At 45.2% G+C, this 20,121-nt stretch overlaps 1 protein-coding gene across 1 annotated transcript; it reads right to left on the bottom strand.

The window, feature by feature from the left end:
* Positions 1-9,677: 9,677 nt before the first annotated feature.
* LOC124170505 (vitellogenin-A1-like) lies at positions 9,678-19,775 on the bottom strand. The gene is made up of 23 exons (XM_046549276.1): positions 19,698-19,775; positions 18,332-18,355; positions 18,074-18,219; positions 17,857-17,994; positions 17,199-17,366; positions 16,879-17,115; positions 15,670-16,790; positions 15,411-15,579; positions 14,717-15,327; positions 14,318-14,534; positions 13,949-14,234; positions 13,618-13,870; positions 13,234-13,528; positions 12,916-13,147; positions 12,608-12,823; positions 12,352-12,515; positions 12,121-12,267; positions 11,865-12,035; positions 11,476-11,773; positions 11,200-11,390; positions 10,849-11,121; positions 10,320-10,769; positions 9,678-9,908 (listed from the first exon to the last, which is right to left on the bottom strand). The coding sequence occupies exons 1-23, from the start codon at positions 19,726-19,728 to the stop codon at positions 9,765-9,767; spliced, it is 5,982 nt and encodes a 1,993-aa protein (XP_046405232.1). The 5' UTR covers positions 19,729-19,775; the 3' UTR covers positions 9,678-9,764.
* Between the last annotated feature and the right edge of the window lie 346 nt (positions 19,776-20,121).

The raw sequence follows: 20,121 nt of genomic DNA, 5'->3' as shown, positions 1-20,121 counted from the left end.
TGAGGGGGCTCGGGCCCCCTCAAGCCCCATGGAGTCGGCGCCACTGCAGCTACGGTAAACGTTGTCACGAACGTCACGATTTTTCACGGGAATATTTTTAAAATTGATTTGACTTAGGGATATATAACGCTGAACCCTGGAGAGACTGCCGACCGTCGAGGTCTGATTGCGCCAAGGACGGCGTGTCAACCATGCTGAACCCGCTGACACCCGCTGTCTTGGTGATGGGTGTAATTATCTTGCGCAGACGGAATGACTTCAGCGTCACTGGCGACCAATGGATGCTCTTCAGCAGCGCATAGGCAAAATGCATTCAAAGTTACGTAATATAATCCGTTTAGAGCGGTGTTTAGAAGAAACATTTTCGGTGTCATAAATTTGAGAAACTTTCAATTCTACTGTCTGTAAAAAAGTAAGACATCCGAGTTTGAGGAGCCCTAGCGTCTAAACCAAGCAATCAATTTCAATGCAACAAAAAGCATTAAAAAAAATATTTCTACGTGGGATCATATCCTTTTTAACATTTTCGCCTCCACAGTATTTCATGTGCTTAAATTTTTCCTACAAAAAGAACCCGTTTTGTGCGTGTAAAATCAAGTTGCCCTAATTTTAGCGCTTGGTGTTCCCGTAGTTTTCGTTCCAGTACCTTGCCATTTTGATATAAGAAAGCCAAATCTAGTGTTAATATTTCGCAAAAAACAATTTGTTCATGTCACAAAAATTGACTGATTTGTTGTAAACAACACAAATCTTTGCTAATTTCGGAACCAATGGGTCAATTGAAAATCAATTGGTACAGACAGGGCCGGCCTTAGGGAGGGGCGACCGCCCCGGGCCCCGCGCTTTGGGGGGCCCCGCGTTCGTGAAAAAAAATTAAAATATGTATACGATAGTTTTGAAAACGCAATTTCAACTATAGTCCGTGCTAGACAAAAATAATATTATGAAAAAGGAATAATAATGCAGTAATTTTTATTGTGCTTATAATTTTATGAATAAATATAATTATGTATAAATTTTATTTGTATTATACTATTTTGAACTCAACAGCGTGATGGTATCATAACGGCGTAATTACGAAGTCTGAATTTGGGAGGGGAACACATACTTAGCCAGAGAGTGGTAGGGATTCAAAATGCTCGAGTTTGTAGATGGGGTATAGAGTTTAATATTTTAAGTGAAGGGCCCCGCACTGAAGGTTCGCCCCTAGCCCCGCACCTGCTAGGGCCGGCTCTGGGTACAGATGTATGCTTTACAAAGAATGCAATGCTGGTATGTATGAAATTTACATAAATTATGACTTCTAAGGTCAATATCGCTTATTATAAATCTACATGTTTATGTACAGTCGGATTCAAAAGTATTGCAACAAATGTAGTGGCACCACTTTCGCCGCAGCTCTCAGAGTAAGGATATTTCCTCTGAGCCGCAGCTTTGAAATCGAGTTTCGGCATTTTATATTGCACCAGTGGGAGGGAAATTTGAACAACATTCCCCCTTCCCGCAATATTTTTATAAAAACATTATTAAAGGGAAATGTATGCGGGATATGTGCAGTAATTGTTACCAAATAAATTGTGCAGCTCATGCTAGATAATAAATCTACGTCCAGAACGTCACTTTACTTCCTCTCGTAAGTTGGCCGATCTGGCGAAGTACATTGTACAATATACTTCGCCAGATCGGCCGTAATAGTGAACAAATAGCGATAGTGAACAAAACTTACACATGAAATATCCGCTGCAATATCACAGCAAATAATGCCACCGAGTGTTTAAATTCAGTTTGATTTAGTGACACTAGAAGACTGGTTCATTCCCTTTCCTGACAAAGCTCGCAATGAATCAATCCCCTTCGGAATCAACGAGTGAGATGGACTAGTGGTTAAGGAAAAGACTTATTACGGTAGTAATCTAAAGTCTGTGTTTCGAACCTCTCAGCAATTATTTTTTTTCAGTTACATGGCAATCTCCTGCTTTTTTGTAATCCCACTAAAGTATTGTCCCCATAAATATTATATAGTTCCTGATCACGTCGTTTCCCCCATTCTTTCGCTAATTCGTCCTGGACTGAGCCATATATTTCCAGAAACATCCACCTCGCAATCACTAATAGTTAGTTCACGTCTTGTTTCCTAATCCTCCAGCTTCGGCAACCATAAAGAACTACAGGGAGAATTGGTGACTTGTACACGTACAGTCTTTTTTTAAGCTGTCTCGACACATTTATCTATTCTTCTGAATACCGTTCAGAGCATAGAATGGCCAATTGGATTCTTGTTTTTTTTTTTTAATTTTACTTCAATTTTTCTTCTTCTTCGGATGGAATTGTACCAAGATGTTGAAATTACTTTGGCATGTAAAATAAAAATTGTGTGTTTTAAATAATCTTTCCACTCCTCTCCTTAACTGTTGCACCTCCTCAACTTCATTCCGAATACGTCTCCTTTTTGCCCACGAGAAAGCTGTCCACCATTCCTTATAGCCCCAATCCACCCATTTATAATCAACCCCCTCCAACCCCAAAACAATTGTATGAATTAGCTCAATCGAGCTGTATTGCTACCTTAAAAATGATAAGTATGTCGAAAAATTAGTCTACAATTAAAATTCTTCTGTCCAAGCAAAAATCTTTTGCAATAAAACTACTCGTTATACGTTTCCACAAAATATCCCCCTAAACTCGTGAGATTTTAAAGCTATTTACTAATGGAACTACAAATTGCTACATTTAAGAATATTGTGCTTGGCTCATGGTGTTGCATCTCATGGTAAGGTACGTGCAACGGCAGCTACTATAAAGTAAGCAATTTAAAAAAAAGAGAGTGGTATTTTTCGCTAAATGTGTGCAAATTTGAGCTCAAATATATTGTAAAAATGAGGGTACCAGAAATAAATAATCTGACAAATTATTCACAATTTATTTGAGAATATGTATGCAAATTCTACACTTCCTAGTTCAAAAAAATCGTTTTTGAGGTTTAGCCAGCTTTTTTAGATTCTAGCCCACTGTGCAGCGTTTCTATCACTTAAGTTTCGTTCCCGGAAGTAAATTTTCGTCTCGGGACGAAACAAAACTCCGTGGTGACTAAAATTTCATGCGGGAACGAAACTATGGACAGGCCTCGTATTTTCGTTTCCCTGCGGGTCATGTGTTTCGTACAATTAACGCTGCAATATCCTGATTTCTGATATGAGTAGCAATAAGAGGCTACAAAAGGAAAATTTAATTTTTACATTATTCTTATTACGTGTCGAGCTGACGTTAAGACATGTTTATACAATACAAATATCATTATTTCCTTCGCACACAACTTATGGCTGCATTCAAAGTACGTTTCACTAATAGTTCCGAATAAAAAATAGAGTAGGATTATCAAAACTTCTCCGTAAGTCCCATCAACGGTGAAATTCATTCGAGGAAGATTTAACTTAACGCTCTCCTCCTTCTGCTAATCAAAAAACTACTCGACCAGCCGTTGATAAGCTCCTGGTGACCGTGACGCAGCGAGGATAAACCCCCCCAGAAATTTTTAACTTTAATCCATTTTTCTTAATTGCATTGATATTACTGATAGAATTGTGTAAGGATTAACAAAATATCCCTCAGAAAGCTGTAAAACTCACCATTTTGAACCATTTATCTTAAAATTCCGCAATTCATTAATCTCGCACCTACCGCATATCCTGGTGGGTATTCCATACCCCACACACCCCGGTATTAAGGTCTGTTCACTTTATCTTTGCGGGTGAGCTGGTGTGGCTTAACCGAGTTGGGGTGAGAGGAGGGAAAGTTTATCTACACGTGACTTTCCCTCTTCCAATCAGCAGACAGTAGGCGTGGCCTAGCACTACGGAATTTCAGTCGCTCTCAGACCTCCGTCGCGTCAACTTCGTGAATCTGCTAGCTGTGTTGCCAAATCTCGCGCGTTCTCTTGGTGCTCTTCGAGTCTTCCATTTAAATCCAACTTATAACTTACTGTTCCTTATTCTTCCACATCAATCCCCTCTAAATAAGTAGCTATACATTGTATGCATTGTTTCGCCGCCGGGCCCAAAATATCTGTGCCCACGTATGAGTCACACCTTTTCAGTGGGACACTAGGGCGCCTGTGTACATTTGGCAACGTTAAGGTCGCTCCTGCTCTCTCTCTCTCTCTCGGTACTACCCCTTCCCCTTCAGCGAGGCCCTCCGATAGTGTCCGGGATCTCACGAAAGCTGACCCGCAGAGATAAAATGAACAGATAATAGGTGCACCTAAACCCCCCCTCAGCCTTAATTCCTGGCTGCGCCCCTGCCTGTTGATACCAATGGTAAATACACTACAAGGACGTCACGACTGTATAACAACGCAATATTCGGTAGCAATGCGAGGAAGATGAGTCCATTTTTAAAGGTCAATGTTACACCCTCATTACATTCTGTCATAGATTCCCTCTTTTCTCCCCGACTCAACTTCTGGGATCACAACTTAACCATGAGCAGTGACGTTTCGATTAATTTAGTTTCGTTCCCGGGAGTAAATTTTCGCCCCTGGAAAAAACAAACTCCGTGGTGATTCATGCGGGAACGAGACTATACCCAGGCCTCGTATTTTCGTTTCCGTACGGGTCGAAATGATAGATTTTCTTCTCTTTTCACTTGATATCCCTGACATCTACGGACAAATTGGCGGATTCAGAATTTTCATATTCAGAGACGAAATCATATTTTGCATCGGGGTACCTCCTTGGTATTTCATGTAGATCATGTGTTACGTATTCATACTTTAACTCCAGTGTGATCGCCGATCAATCGAGGTACGGTCGATCCAGAAAAATTCCTCATTTATCACCTAAGGCCTTTCCTGCTAAACTGACCATTAGACCGGCCCTTATTTTTCAGAATAGAGAAAAGTCGTGTTTTTCTAATCTCAAAATGATCCAAATGAGGTTAACACTCAAGTGTAAAAATTTGGTTACTTTGAAATAACGGGAACCCGTGCCCCAAGGGCCCTCTGAATACTGAGGACCCTCATTAGAGTTTTTTTGGGGCAGAAAAAGTAATATCTGTATGCAAACCTCTTAAGTAAAATTCATTGGGGCTGAATTTGTTTTTTTTTGTATCTCGAAGCGTTTACAAGATATTGTCCGTCGTAATGCCATCCACCCCCCCCCCCCCCAGAGCGCTACCCCGCACCGCGACGCCGCTGAGGTACGGCCCGCACCACTTACTAGGGACTTCCTCTTCACCCCATTCCCGCACTTGGCAAAGCCTTTGCTCCTGATGGCAAGATTTACATTCAAGTGGCACAGACATGAACAGTTTGCTACTCCTGTGTCATGATTATCATTTTTTAAGACTACAACGTCAATTTTAACCCTTCAACGCCGTCCTACGTGCTTGGTTCCGACCGCATTAACCTAAATTTTTTTCCGACGTACGGCTGCGAACCGTTCCAGCATGCTTTGTTTCAAAGTGCTATTTATGTAAAAAATATTATGTGACACAATTATGCATTTGAATTAGGAAGGACTGAAGGAAATCAGCAGGGCTTCCAGTGCTCCACTAGAACATAGAAATATTGACGTAGAATCGAAATGGAGAGATCGTTAGTTCTTGTGCATAGTGCGCAAAGGTAAGAAAGAGTTAAGTTTGTGAGGATTGAAGGAGAAAAGCAGTGGAATAAATAGTTTACCATGGATACACGTGACGTTCAGTTTAAGATTAGGCCAACTAAGTAAGGCATGAAATTATTATTAAATCCTGAAATTGAACTGGTAGGAAAATAAAGTGAAGAGATACTTGGCTCAAAGTTACCTATAATGAGAAAAGTACTGTGTGCATTTTTCTGTCACCTAAGGGATTCGAATTAGACTAAGTGTGAGAAAAACCGTAAGAAATGTGTTTCATTTTTTAACAGAACAAGAATTCCTGATATAACGGAAATTTAGGCGATTGAAAAGTTGAAAATAATTGCACAAATAATAGAGGGATGTGCGACAGCATAAAAAGTGAGAGGGAACTGCCATGGAGATGAAGAGAAGAAAATCTTTCGTATCAAATCTCGATGATTTGTTCGTGACTGCAAGGAGCGGTGCCATTGAGCCTTTGACGCACGAGCAGAAAAGTGCAGTTAATCTCTTGGATAAGCGTGCTTGGGCTAAAGAAGTCAAATTCTTACACGATCAGAGAGGAGCACGAAATGTAGTGATTGGTGGAATCAATGTGCTCAAGAAGGAAGAAAAGGTTGCTCATAAATTTTTGAAGAAGCTGCAGCGGGAAGAAATGTTGCTTAATAGAAGAGTGAAGTATTTGGAAACATATTAAATATCAGGTAATTCATCCAAAAAATATGCATTTTTAAATGCATTTCCTTCAGATTAAAAGGAATTGTGGTTGATTGAATACGGAAAGAAGAGTCCATCAGCCCACTGCTATTTCAATTTAACGGTAAAATCTGATATTTTCAGTCGCCACATATTGTCATTAATAGTTAGAGAATGAACTTAATAGACAGTGAATTCTCTGAGGAGGAAGATAAGGAGGCTATTTAATACATTCAAATATTTACTGCATTCTTTGATGTGCCCACGCGAGAGTGGGATGAACATCCTGACTACAAGAACGGTTTCAAATTATTCGGGATCTTCAAGTGGTAAACGATTATGCAGAGAGAGAGAGAGAGAGAGAGAGAGAGAGAGATGAGCCTAAGGGCACCATCGCGCATTGGCAACTTTTACAAAGCAACTACTTTGTTGCTTTGTGTAAGTAACGATGAAACAAACGGCATTGACTGTGAGGGCCCTTGGGTTACGGGTTCCCGTTTTTTTTCAGTAACCAAATTTTAGCACGCGAATATCAACCTCATTTGGATCGTTTTGAGACTAAGAAAACATAATTTTGTTCAATTCTGAAAAATAAGGGTTGGCTACTGTCCATATACCTGGCACCCAGATATAATTTGAGAGATTTCCTGACAAAGGGCATAACTGACCCTGAATTAAAGCCATTTATCGGTCCAGCTTATCGTCCATCGTTGGTAATTCGAATACCCAGATAATAAAACTCTTTCAATTCTTCATTTTGATGCTTTCCTGGGGTACTGTTTGTCGTAGTCTCCTCTCTTTTGGTGCATACTAATATCATAGTTTTCTAGTTGCTGCTTTCCAGCTGATATCGGTCAATTATTCTCCCTATACTTGTCAATTTCTTCTTCAAATCCATCTCTGTCTCGGCTATGACTGCTATGTCGTCAGAAAATCGCAGCATACTATTTTTTCCTCTGTGGATATTGCAACACCATGCCTTCTCCGTGATTTCATCGATGGCTTTCTCAAAATAAAGATTAAAAACTGCGGGGGACAGTGCACATCCTTGCCTCACTCTATTTCCTTTTCTTGCTCCTGCACACTTAGTTCCACATTATATCACAGCTACTTGGTTTTTATACAAACTGTGAAAAAGTCCACAATCGTGGTAGAACACACTCATTTATTTCAGAATTCTAAGCATTGAATTCCATTTCACGTTATTCAATGCCTTCTCCAAATCGACGAATAAATAATTGGTTTGTTCTTCTCCATTCTCTACTCTGTGAGCCGCCTAAGTGCCAAAATTGCTTCTCTTTTGCCCTTACTTTTCCTAAATCTAATCATCATCTAGGAACTCTTCTGCTCTTAGATCTATTTTTCTGCAGATGATTGTTGCCGGCATCTTCAATATATTCGCGATTCTCTGCTCATTTCTCCTTGAGCATAGGAACGATGATATTCTCCTCAAAGTCATCAGGTTAATCTTGTGGAGTATGTACTTACTTACATATTGAAGATAATTTTAAACAGTTGAATTAAAACCTTTTCTCCTGCGTTTTAGATTAGCTCGGCTATAATACCATCTATTCCTACATTATAGTATCAACTATACATACATTTCATTATAGGAATTAATATATTCAAAAGATCATTGAGATTACACAGATGCATATTAAAAATAAAATATAATATTAAAATCTATATTCATCAGTGGTTATTAAAAACGGCCTCAGTTACGCGATTTATTCTCTTTAGGTGTTGTCTTCAAATTCAGCATGAATTCTTAAACGTTAGGGCTCAAGCGGAAGTGGTTCATAATATCCAATTTTGAAATGTGTTTGCACCGTAGACCCTGATAAAAGTTGGCAACTTTCCATCACAGTGCAAATTTGATCATGAAAAGTAGCCATTTCTCCAACGACCCTATTGCATAGCGACCGACCTTGCGTAGCTCGTGTGATAATAGTATTGTATTATATTGTATTGAAATTCACCTGAAATAGAAAACTACTAAACAACCTATATGACAAAAATAATTATTTCAAAATCAAATAAATTTTTACATGTTACATATATGCGTCAAAATTATTATTCATTGTATATTTATAAACGTTATTACTTCGTGATTGCAATTGTATTAATTTTATTGGATCCATGATACATACAAAAGCGAATAATATCATATGAAATTATGGAAATTTAACGCGAATTATTAACTCCAGCCGAAACAAAAGAAATGAGGTCAAAGGTAGCCAAACAATGTTCCTTTGGGTTGCCCATTTCAATATCTCCACCTGATATCTAGTACGCTCTGGAATACCACACTTTCATAATTGCACAAAAGCTGATCGATAACCGATACTTATTTTTTCAGAAAAATAATTTTTTGTTATTAAATTATATCCATGTCCTTTCTCGTCCCGATAGCAAAACATTAATAAAACACAGTCTTCGCCATCTCAAGTTGAGTTAAACGGGCAATTCTACTTTTAAGGAAAATGCTCACAGAAATAATACTAGACTCGGATTTAAGATATTGATAGTTTATTTAAGTGTTAGTTTAGGTATCGGTGTTGCATTCCTTCGCGTAATACTGAAGAATTTTATAAATCGGCGAGGCGAGATTTTCTCTTTTTCTGATTCCAGGGATTTTTATAAGGGGTCTTGCATTGTCTCCCGGAAAATTACCTATAAGCTCCCATTATATTCGAAGAGAAGAGAATGGAGGTGAATTGGTATCTATAATGGTGGAGGTGAATGGTCAATGAAAAAACACTCCTCTTCTGAGCATTTTTCCACTCATGTAATCATTGTTACAGGTATCATATTTTGTTATTTTAAATGGAGATTGGATAAAGTCGAATCTTTCCGCCCGTCGACGTCTCCTTATACGCTTTAGAATATATTATCGCGATACCCATTGTTTCACAGTACCTAACCGATTTCATACTGTGTGTCTGACTTCAAACTAAGTGTGATTAAAAATAAAATTGGACGCTAGAAAAACATTTGACAGTCATCTTTTACATCATATCCTGATAAAACCTCACCAGTGAGCACTATCATTATTAATAAATAATTAAACGTCATTGGACGCACATTAATTGCAGCAAGGAGTGGAAGAATTCGATCTGTTAGCCCGTAGCATATATACAACGCTATGCAGAAGGCATTCCCAGTGACTTGTATTAGGCTTCTACTTTCTCTCCCGCAATCGCGGTAGCTCCCATCATACTCCAGGTGTGGATAAAATAAGCTGAGCTGGTGTCTATATCTCTAAATCATTACTCCTTGGGATCCGCGTATTGTTGCGCATTGTTTGCAGTTATTGTACGAAAACCTTTAGGGAGAATGGGCTCATCAGAATAGTAAAAATGCCTTAAATGTGATTCACACTGTTTATTTATAGCAAAAATTGGGAGAATGTATCAAGACATTGTAAAACTTGATTAGTAAAGATTTCAATCAGATTTAGTTGGAGGTGCATCCCTGAGGAACGTTGATTTTGATGGTCTTGCTCACTTCCTTACGGCTGAAGTCGGGGTTGGCTCCCTTCTTCACCATTTCCACGAAGTGGCGGCTTGCAGAAGAGTTGGCAACGCAGTGGACGTCGACCTGAAGGCAAGAAAGCGCGATTAGCGATCGAGGAGAGATGGTCATTTAATTATTATCTGCATCAGTACTTGAATGCATGAATCAAAGCGATTATGCGATTTTAGAACATCACCACAAAACTACTCACAAAAATGGAGCTCTTTCTGCCCGCGGAAACGTAAAGGAGACGGAACGTGATAACTAAGCGCGATACTTATTTATGGAGTAGAAAGTGGTGTCGAGACAAAACAACATCTGTTCCACTATTATCCTACTCACGATTCTTCAAAGAGCGAGGTGTTTAGATTGTAGAATTTTGAGTTACGGATACAATATGAAATCCTTCACGAAGAAGCTATGAATGGCTGGGTAAAACTCGCCACGAAAAATATATATGCACTTCGATACAAACTGCGAAAAAGTTAAACTTACGCTCTTCTCGACCTTTCCGGTGGCACGGCAGTTATTGGCACAGGTTGGCAGTGGTCGCATGGAGAAGCAGGTCTGGCTTCCCTGCTCGATGATCTTGGTGCGGTGCTGGGTGCAGCCGGAGTTGGAGCTGGAACTGGAGGACCTTCCAGACTGGGAGTTGGAGGAGCGGCTGGATTTGGAGGAGCGGGAGGAGGAGTATCCGCTGTTGGCATCCTCTTCGGTGATCACGTCGTGAGGAGTGAAGGTCTGGTTGAAGCAAGGTGCCGAGGCAGCGCGGCGCTGCAACTCCTTGGCTTCTCCCTGGCAGGTCTGGTCGGGGACGGCCCAGGAGGCGGCGAACATCTTGGGCTGCTCCAGAATGCAGCTCTTGGGAGAAGTGAAGTCGGTGGCGGGTTCACTGTCGTAGGTTCCGCAGAGACCAAGGACATCACCGCGGTAAGTGCTGCCGGCCTACGAGAGAAGATGGGGGTGAGTGCGATGGCAAAAGGCGGAAAAGGGATGATTGTGGAGTGGGGGCGGCCAGTCGTACCTCGAGCCAAGCGGCCTCTCCGTTGTACATGATGGCGATCTCGTGTTGGGGAGCCTCGAAGATGAGGGCGCCACTGGGCAGGGCGTACCAGAAAGCGAGCATTTCACCGTCAGAGTCGGCGACGTAGTTGATCTTACGGTCAGACACGCTGCGCTGCTTCTGGTTGAAGTAGACGACTCCGTCGGCGTCTCCGCTCTCGGAAGACTTCTTGGAGCTGGAGGATCCAGAGGGCTTGAGGTCGAAGACGTCGTCACCAAGGATAACCTTGACTTCCTACAGGATGAATGACGAGAGTTAAGCAATGTTGGGGCATCACGTGGAAGGAGCATTTAACGACCGAGTGCCACGAACCTTCTCGTGAGAGCTGGCATCGCGGGCGAGGACGGTAACATCGGCGGTGGGGTTGTTGTTGCTGCTGGAGCTGGAAGAGTCGTCGTCTTCGGGCTGAGCGGTCATCATGACGTGCCAGCATTTTCCAAGGTGGATGGGGTAGGTCTTGTTGTCGAAAGTGGAGACGGAGTCACGGTCCAAGCCGCAAGAGGCTGTGGGGAGATTGAGGAGACGAGTGAGCTCGGAGTCTCTGGGGTCAGAGAACGGTTGGAATGCGAGCGATTTCGTCCAACTTACCGGTCCACTGGGCGTGGAGGGCGTAGGTAAGGAAGCGGTCGGCAGCATTCCAGCTGGGGTGCTGGACGGCTAAGGGACGGGCACATGGGTTGATGCGCACGAGGTCGAAGTCGGCATCGAAGGACGGGGCGGAGAGGGAAACGTTGGCTGCCTTCAAGTCAGACTCGAAGTCGACGTCGACGGTGATCTTGCCTTCCTTGTTGTGAACATTAATGGTGTTCTCGTCGAGGTATGGGTAGCCGAGGTACCTGGCGACGGAGTAGGCCTTGTAGGTGAAGTTCTTGAAAGCGACGGGCAGCTGTGGGGAGAGAGGTGGAGATGGTCATCGCGATTCATCTCGGTGGTGGTGAGACGCGTATTGCAGCGCGCGGTGGAGCGAGAACACATACCTTCTCGTACTGGATGTTGACGCTGTATGAGTCGAGGAAGTTGGCCCTGGCGGTGATGTTGCGGCAAGCGGGTTGGAGGTAGCTTCCGGACTGCATGAGGGACATGCATTTCTGTGCCATGGGGCTGCGGCGGATGTATTGCTTCCTCTCCTGGCTCTGTTCTCCCTTGGCCTGCGAAAGAGGATAGTTTTCTATCGGAAACTAGCAAGAAATCGAGTGGGCTACGCACTTGGGAACGGGACCTGATTTCGCTTACCGAGATACTGATTTGAGCAGCTCCGGATCCGCACTTCTCTCCGAAGCTGATCTCAGAGCTGACGTAGGAGGTGGGGTTGGCCATGAGAGCCTTGCCAAAGTTCATGAGTGGCACGTTGGGGTAAATTCCTTTAGCGGCAGCACACACCTGTCGAAGGAGAGATTCGAGTGTGAGATCAAAAACGAATGAAGAGAGGTGGTGGAATTACATGGAAGGAAAGTGTTAGCTTACCTCGTAAGGCTTGGAGTTTCCGTAGGTGGGAGACTTGTAGAAATAGAAGAGAGCACGGCTGGTATCGTCAACTTCGCTGGAAGCATAGGCGGCGGTGGCCACGTAGGCAATGTTCTTGTTGCCGTTGAATTCGACGGCAAGGTCGAGGACGGAAGCGGAGGCGTCTGCAATGGGGACGAAAGAGGAGAAACGATTAGCGGGAGTGAAAAGCGGTAAACGGCAGGAGCGAGAGGAGATAGGAAAGGTTCGAACGTACTTTTGATGCCGGAAGAGGCCCTCCTGAGGAATTCCTGCTGTCTCTTTTCGCTGACGGGTTTGGAGGTGGATGGGCTGGCCATGGAGCTGCTGCTGGATCCGGCTCTCTTGCCGCTGCTGGACTTGGCATTGTGGGCGCGGCTCTCGTTGGATTCCGAGTCGGATTCGTTGGAGTCGGACGATGAGTGGGATGACTGGGAGTCATCGGAGTTGTCATCTACGGGTGAGATGGATGGCATTTAGTGATGAGGTGGTGACATTGTATGGAGGAACGGAATGGTTTGGTGCGGAGCTTAATTGATGACGTACCGTAGGAGGCGGTGAATGTGACGGATTTGCTGTTGCTCCTCTGGGGGTCGAACACGACGTTGATGTTGTTGTACTTGATGGTCCTCTCGGCCCATGGGTAAAGGAAGAGAGACATGGCATCGTGGCGCTGAGCCTTTTCGTAGAGGTATTGGTAGTCGACGTACTTCTGCTCGGTAGCGTATTTAACGCGGAAGGCGAAACCAGTGGAATCTTTGCCGACGGTGGTTTCCATCTGTGGCGATGAGAAAAGGGTGTAATTGGAATATTTCGGAATCGTAGAAGCTTGGAGATTGCATTTTTCGTTCACCCGTGTCTCACCTGCATTGGGTCACGGACGTGGATGGGCTTGAAGTAGCTTCCTTGGCTGACGGGAGTGAGGTCAAGGATGTTGTGCTTGGCGGTGTAGGGGATGGTGCTGTAGTGGAAGATCTGTGCTTCGCGGTTGTTGTACAGGGGCTGCAGGGTGACGGAGGCCTCGGCGTTTTCGGCATCAAGGTCGAAAGTGGCTTTAATGGGCACATTGACCTGGATGTTCTTCTGAACACCGGCGATGTAGCGGGTGTGGGTCATGGGAGCCACGAAGCTGATCTTGGCGGTCATGCGAGTAGAGTACCTGTGGGCGAAGGAAATTTAGCGTCCCCCCATGCGCACACGTAGGTACCGCGAGTGAGATATGGCGAAATCGTAATCTGGAGAACTTACACGAATTGGAGACTGGCGGTGGAGTTGATGGTTTCGGGAACCCTGATGGAGTCGTGGGATCCACTGGCCATGTCAGGGTGGGTCTTAGCTTGAACTTCTCCCCTGAGGGAAACGTAGGTGGGCTTCTTGATGGAGTAGACAAACGGAAGACCGGTTTCGGTGGGGAAGGCCAGGGTCAAGGAGAACTGGTTGTACAGCTTGTTGTAGTTGAACTTATGCCCGGAGCGGAGAGCGGAGGCGGCGGCTTTGAGCACTGTAAAAGAAAGGCGGGTTGAAAGAAGCCAGGTCGCTTGAATTGCGAATCGGAGGGGAGGAGAGAAAGCTTACTTACAGGATGGCAGATTTTCGATGGTGGTGTTATCGAAGGTGAAGAATCGGCTAGTTCCCATGTAGCGAACGAGGAGGTTTCCTTCCACCTGCTCGTCGTCAGAGGGCTCGATGTTCAGCATCTCGGCAATCTTCTCCGTGGTGAAGGGGCTGTGGCTTCCACTTCCGCTGCCAGAAGACTTCTTTCCGGACTTGCTGCTGTGCTTTCCGCTGTTGGAGGATTCGGAGTCCTCGAATTGGTCGCTGACGGCGTCGACGAGGTCGTTGAAGCTGGAGGTCATCATGGCGAGCTGAAAGAAGCGAAGACCGTCGGTCGCAACGAGCCTATTCCAAATCCCGAAATTCGACGCGAGTCATCGCAAGCGGTACTCACGGCCATGTTCTGTGATTTCCATCCTCCCACGTTGTAGCGGGTGGAAATGAAGGCGCTGGATGGGAGAAGTCCGTCGGAGCTTCCGATCCAACTGAGCTCACGCCTGTAGGCGAGACCCATCTCCTTGACCATGTAGCTCTGGAGGTACTGACGGGAATAATGGATTCCGAGAGGCTTGGGATTGAGCAGGTTGGCGGCGGCCTTGGCGTTCATCTTGCTGCAATTGGAAAGGAAAGGTGGAGGTTACTCGACCGGTCGTCGATGTCGACTTCTACGAAAACATGGAGGCGTTTCGAAAGAAGCGTGGGTTCGACAAGGTGGAATGTACCGACGACGGGAAGGGCACAGAAATTGACTGCACAGAGTTACTGTTTTCCAAAGTTTGTAGGCTTAACTTACAATTCGTGGTGGTGAGGTCCCTGGAGGGCTGCGGCAGACTGGATCGCTGACTTGACGACGGCGGTGACTTGGAGGCTAGGGTCCCTGTTGGTGAATTCAGCCATCCTCTGGAGCATGAAGGCGGGAGGAGCAGTCCTCATGAGGACGAGAACAGCGGCGCAACGCACCTCATGGCTTTCTCCGACGTTCTGGTAAACGTTGAAGAGGACGCGGCGGGCGACCTGAGGGAACACCTTGGCGAGCTTGTTCAGAGAGGTGACCATGAGAGTCCTCTGGAAGGTGGACATGGGTTCCTTGCCTTCGAGGTAGGGCTCGAACACGCTGAGGATCTTGGGGTGGCCGAGATTTCCAAGAGCGCGGATGTAAACCTGGATCTTGTGGCTGTCTCCGTCCTTGACGGCGGCGCGCAGGTGCTTAGCCATGTAGGGGATGTATTCCTCGGCGACGGCCTTGGGGTTGATGGGAGAGAGACGTCCGAAGGCGTGGACGGGGTAGAGATTGTGAGCCGTGACGTTGTTGACCTGAGCCTTGCGGGCGAGGTTGGCGAAGGAAAGGATGGCGGTGGAGTTGAGAAGGGGCTGCTTGGTGACTTCGGGGCTCGTGGCCAGGGCCTGTAAACCAAAGTGTGAAAGTGAGTCCACGGGAAGCGGAAACGCAAGGAGACGAAATTCACCGATTCGGAAGCGAAACTCACGAAGAGCGCCTTGAGGAATTCAGCGGTCGGGGTCCTGGCGCTGGCGGCAAGGGTGGCGAAGATCTCGGCGGCCTCCTCCGTGGCGATCTTTCTGGACTTGATCAAATCCTTGATGGTGGTGAGGCAGGGTCCAGTACCGGCGGCGGCGAGGGCATCGCGGAGAACGGTCCTGAAGCGAGAGAAAGGATCGCGTGAGGTGGAGGGAGGAAAGGGTTTTCGAGTCGTGAACGATTCGAAATTCTCATTCGAAATTTCTTACCAGGGGTTTTCTCCGGAGGACTTGATGGGAGCGTAGATCTGAGAGACGGCCTTCTGCAGCTGCTCGGCATTCATGGTGCGCACGAGGCGAACGACGATGGCGAACTTTGAGAGGGTGTCCTTCTGAGGAATGCTGCTGGGGTGCTGGAGCTCGGATGCGATTTGAGAGCAGAGTTTCTTGACGGCGGAGACGGGTTCGATGTCCTTGGAAGTGGGGATAGCGTTTCCTTCGTAGCCGATGAAGTAGGGCAGGAGTGGGATCTTGGGAGCCTTGTTCATTCCGGGCCTGGGGTTGTGCTCTTCGCTGGAGCTGGAGCTGGAACTGGAGCTGCTGGAAGCACTGCTGACGCTTCCGGACTCGCTGCTCGAGCTGCTAGAACTGCTTGAGCTGTCGGAGCAGTTACTGTCGGATTCATTGCTATCGGAGCTGGTGCTGTCACTGTCGGAGCTGCTGCTACCGCTACTGCAGCTGCTGCTGCTACTGCTGCTGCTGCTGCTGCTACTGCTACTGCTGCTGCTGCTATCGCTGCTGCTGTCGTTGCTGCTGTTCTGGCTTTCGCTGCTGCTCTCGCTGCTGCTGCTGCCATCGCCGTTGCTCACGCTGTCGGAGCTGTCGTTCTCGCTGCTGCTACTGCTGCTTCCGCTGCTGGCGTTCTTGTTCTTCTGCTGGGGTGCGGAGCGACGAAATCGCTTGGGGATCTGGCGCTTGTGTCCGGGCCTCTCGACACTTTCGCTGCTGTCGCTGCTGCTACTTCCGCTCTCCTGGCTGTTGCTCTGACTGTCGGAGCTGTCGTTTTCGCTGCTGGAGCTTGATTGACTCTCGCTTTCGGAGGATTTGTTTCCCTTGATGGGGCTCTTAGCGGAGCTGCTGCTGTGCTCGGAGGGGAAGGGATCGTTGTAGTCGTAGACGAGGTCGTTGACGCGCTGTGGGTTGGGCACGGATGGCGGGGAGCCAGAGCTGGACCGTCTGGAGATCAGGGTGACGTTCATGCGGCTGACCACCATGCCTTTCTGGGCGTTGTAGAGGGCGGGGCTGAGGATGACCTTGTTGACGGTGACGGAAGACTGGATGGTGTATTCCTTGAGGGATCCAGAAATCACAATCCTGCTGACACCGGAACGCTGTGAAGAGATGGGAGCGTTAAGCATGCGTGCTTCCTGGCACGGCGCCTTTGCGGCCGCCGGCGGTCATCTATGCCCGTAAACTTACTGAGAAGAAGTGTCCCATTTCGTTGTCGGCGGGCTCCCAGTCGGTGAGTCCGGTGATTCCGTAGTGGTAGGCCACTCTCTTGTCGCAGTTGCTGAAGTTCTTGGTCTTGGCGATGTCCATAAGAATGCCATCTCCACGGAGCTCGGGCATTGGGGCGAGTTCCGGGTTCACTTGGGTGGCGTACATCGGAAGGGGCGAAATGTCGTACATGACCTCGCACTTACCGGTGACGGTATCCTGGAAGAATAAAATCGCGGCGTTAAACTCATCTCGAATACTTCCTGCTGGAGACGTTGTACATCACGAATCGGGGGTCTCACCTCCATAGCGCGGAAAACGCTTTCGCTGGGCCTCTTGGGAGCCTGACTGCCACGAGGCCATTTGATCTCGTTTTCTCCGCGGGTGTCCACCTGCAGTTGACTCACGACGCTCTTGATGAGGTTCACCTCTGGGTTGGAGAGGTCCTTGCTCACGACCAGCTCGTCCACCTGCGGGAGGCAGAGCCGGCTTAGCTATGGTCTCGTTATTAATATCTACTGATGGAAAATTGTTTTCAGCAACCGCCTTTATCGTTCAATTGTATTCCAATTTACAATTTGAAATTATGATGAGGGCCATATCTTCCGGCAGTGGAATACGTAGTGACATAGGATGGAAAAAATCATTTATTCTCGTGAAGTTTTTTTTTGTTTTTACGTCGAGAATGAATACTTGTTCTTCATATGACAAAAAGACGTTTTCCAAAAAAGTATTTTTGCCTCACAGAACGGGCTGTTTGGATATTTTTTAAAATAATTGTTGAGACCGGCATAATGGTAATGCGCACTAGTACATGCGATCATCGTTATTTAACAAATAGCAAATTCTATTTGGTTTAACCGAAAAGTATTTTTCGTCGCCGTATGCATGTAATTTGATTTTTCTTTTAGTCGTTCGTTTTTCGTGCGGGCACACTTGCAGTTTTTTCAGAGTACTTACAACTCCGTTCTTGAACTTAATCTGGAACGGCTTGCTGGAGAGCGGGAGCGACTTGTAGTTGAGCTCCTTCTCCGGGATCCTGGAAGCCCATCCTCCGGGAAGGGAAGCTTGCACCGGAGAGAACTGGGCGTCGGAGATCTGTGGGCAGAGACGAGTGTAGGGTGAGATGGAGTCAATGGCGGAAGGGCGATAATCTCACAGGGCCGCTTCTACTCACCCTGGCAAGGACGGCGTCAGAATTCTGAGGCTGGAGGGTGAGGGTGGCTCGGCTCACCACGCCAACATACTTGTCGGCCACTTGGTGGAGAGCGGCCAGAGTCCTGCCCTTGATCTGGTACTTGTATTCGTATCCAGCTTTCCAGGCTGCAATTTGATTAATCGACGATTAGTACTCCAAATTTAACGATTGTTTGTAGCATAGCATATCGTCACACGAAAGGTAGAGGGTGAAGTTAAAGCAAACACATTTACTCACCATTTTCGGCCGTAGCCAGCCCAACTGGAAAGGAACAAAAAATATACGTGTTAGTTGCGATTCGTTTCAAGTCCAGAATTATAGTGAATTTATTCAACACCTTCCTCTTCCAATAGTTTCCCTTGCCGAATATGGAGTGGCTTTTTTCATCATAATTTTTGCATGTTTCTTCAATGAGAATTCCTGGTATATTTGGTTAGAAGGGCGCTTTTATCGGATACATCATCGACATAAAATCGATCTGCTCCTTCTGTGATGGCATTTGTACGATCGCATTGTATTCTTAGTTCTCTCGAAATATGATCTAATATTCTCACTACAGGTAATCGTTGACGCTTATCTTTGCCTTTCATCCACCCTCACAGTCATGGTTTAGACTCTCCCGTTCAAAGAACTTTCGCATTATGAAGTGCTACAGACGTCACTTTTCGGCGCAAACATTATGCCTCTCGTCAAAATTATATTTATCTTCCCTATTACAAGTTTTCGTTAATAATTCCATAAATTCACATGTCATATACCCTTTGAATTTGAATTATTTATCAATTATTCAGCACGTATTTTTATACATTATTATTCAGGGGAACTCACATTTATGAACCAAGCATAAAGCAACATGTATAAAGGTGATGCATACTTGATTTTAAATTTTATGTTCCCATTTACCGTTTTCTCGATAAGTTGTGTAATGATTAAAATTTTTGTTTCCAAAATTTGGTGCTTCGTCGCGGAATTATTAAATCACGAAGAGGATTTATAAGAGGATATGGTTCGCATTGGAAAAACAGCTTCAATTAATTATACCATGCTAGACCTCTACTTTCCAGAAAAGGAATAATATGTTGAAATTGCTGTTTCTTTCTTTTGCATTTATAAGAAAACGTCATGCTCTATCAAAGTAAAGAAATTGCTTCATTAAAAGTTTTTAATAAGTATTTTCTGTCTCTAACTCTTCATAACCCAGAACTGTCTATGGAAGAATTTCAAGACTTCACATGTGAAAATTTTCTACTGAATCACAATGGTTGCGCCAGCTACACAATTAGCCATTAAATTTTACACCACAAAAGGTCACGCAGTCCGAATTTTTCCTGAATGGAGCTGAAAGTGTATGCATTTTTTGTGTCACTGAGAAGTAACAATGGGTTATAACGGGTTAACGCCCGTTGACTTTGTGCTCTGTATTACTTGGGCATAGTGAAGCGATAAAGGCTAAGTACCGACTCAGTTTCTTTCATTATAGTTTGAGTAATATGTCAATATTTTGACAATCGAATGATAAAGTTCTAAAATTGAGATAGAAGTTAATAATTCCGTACTTCACTCGATGACTTTTCTTATCTCTAATGCCTTGTTTTGTACTCACCTACGAGGAAGACGATCAGAGGAGACCACATCTTGTCTCGGAGTGACGATCCCGCTCCCTGTGGCCACTTATATATCCCGTCTGTCGTGCGACATCAAATCCTTGCCTCAGCGGAAAGAGTGTGATCATCCTCTTGGCCTTTGACACTCGGAGCCACGCGCCGATCCGCACACTCGCCAAGCATTTTTGTATCATCGGATTATCTTTAAGCGAGCGATGCTCGTGGATTGAAACATGTGGAGTCTCTTATAATTTATCTGAATTATTTCATGTATGAGTAGAATTTTAAACATCCCTAAGAAGTATTAATTTTTCTAGGTAACTGCACGAAGATTCCGAAATGGTTTCATTGTTTCTCAAATGCATGGTGCGATTATGTTAACGCAAGTCTCATCACCATTTGATATCCAAAATATTTCATATG

Source organism: Ischnura elegans, chromosome X (assembly GCF_921293095.1).
Source record: "Ischnura elegans chromosome X, ioIscEleg1.1, whole genome shotgun sequence".
In the NCBI taxonomy this organism is placed as follows: Eukaryota; Metazoa; Arthropoda; class Insecta; order Odonata; family Coenagrionidae; genus Ischnura; species Ischnura elegans.
Note: the sequence above shows the minus strand (reverse complement) of the source record. Positions and strands in the feature narration are given on the sequence as shown.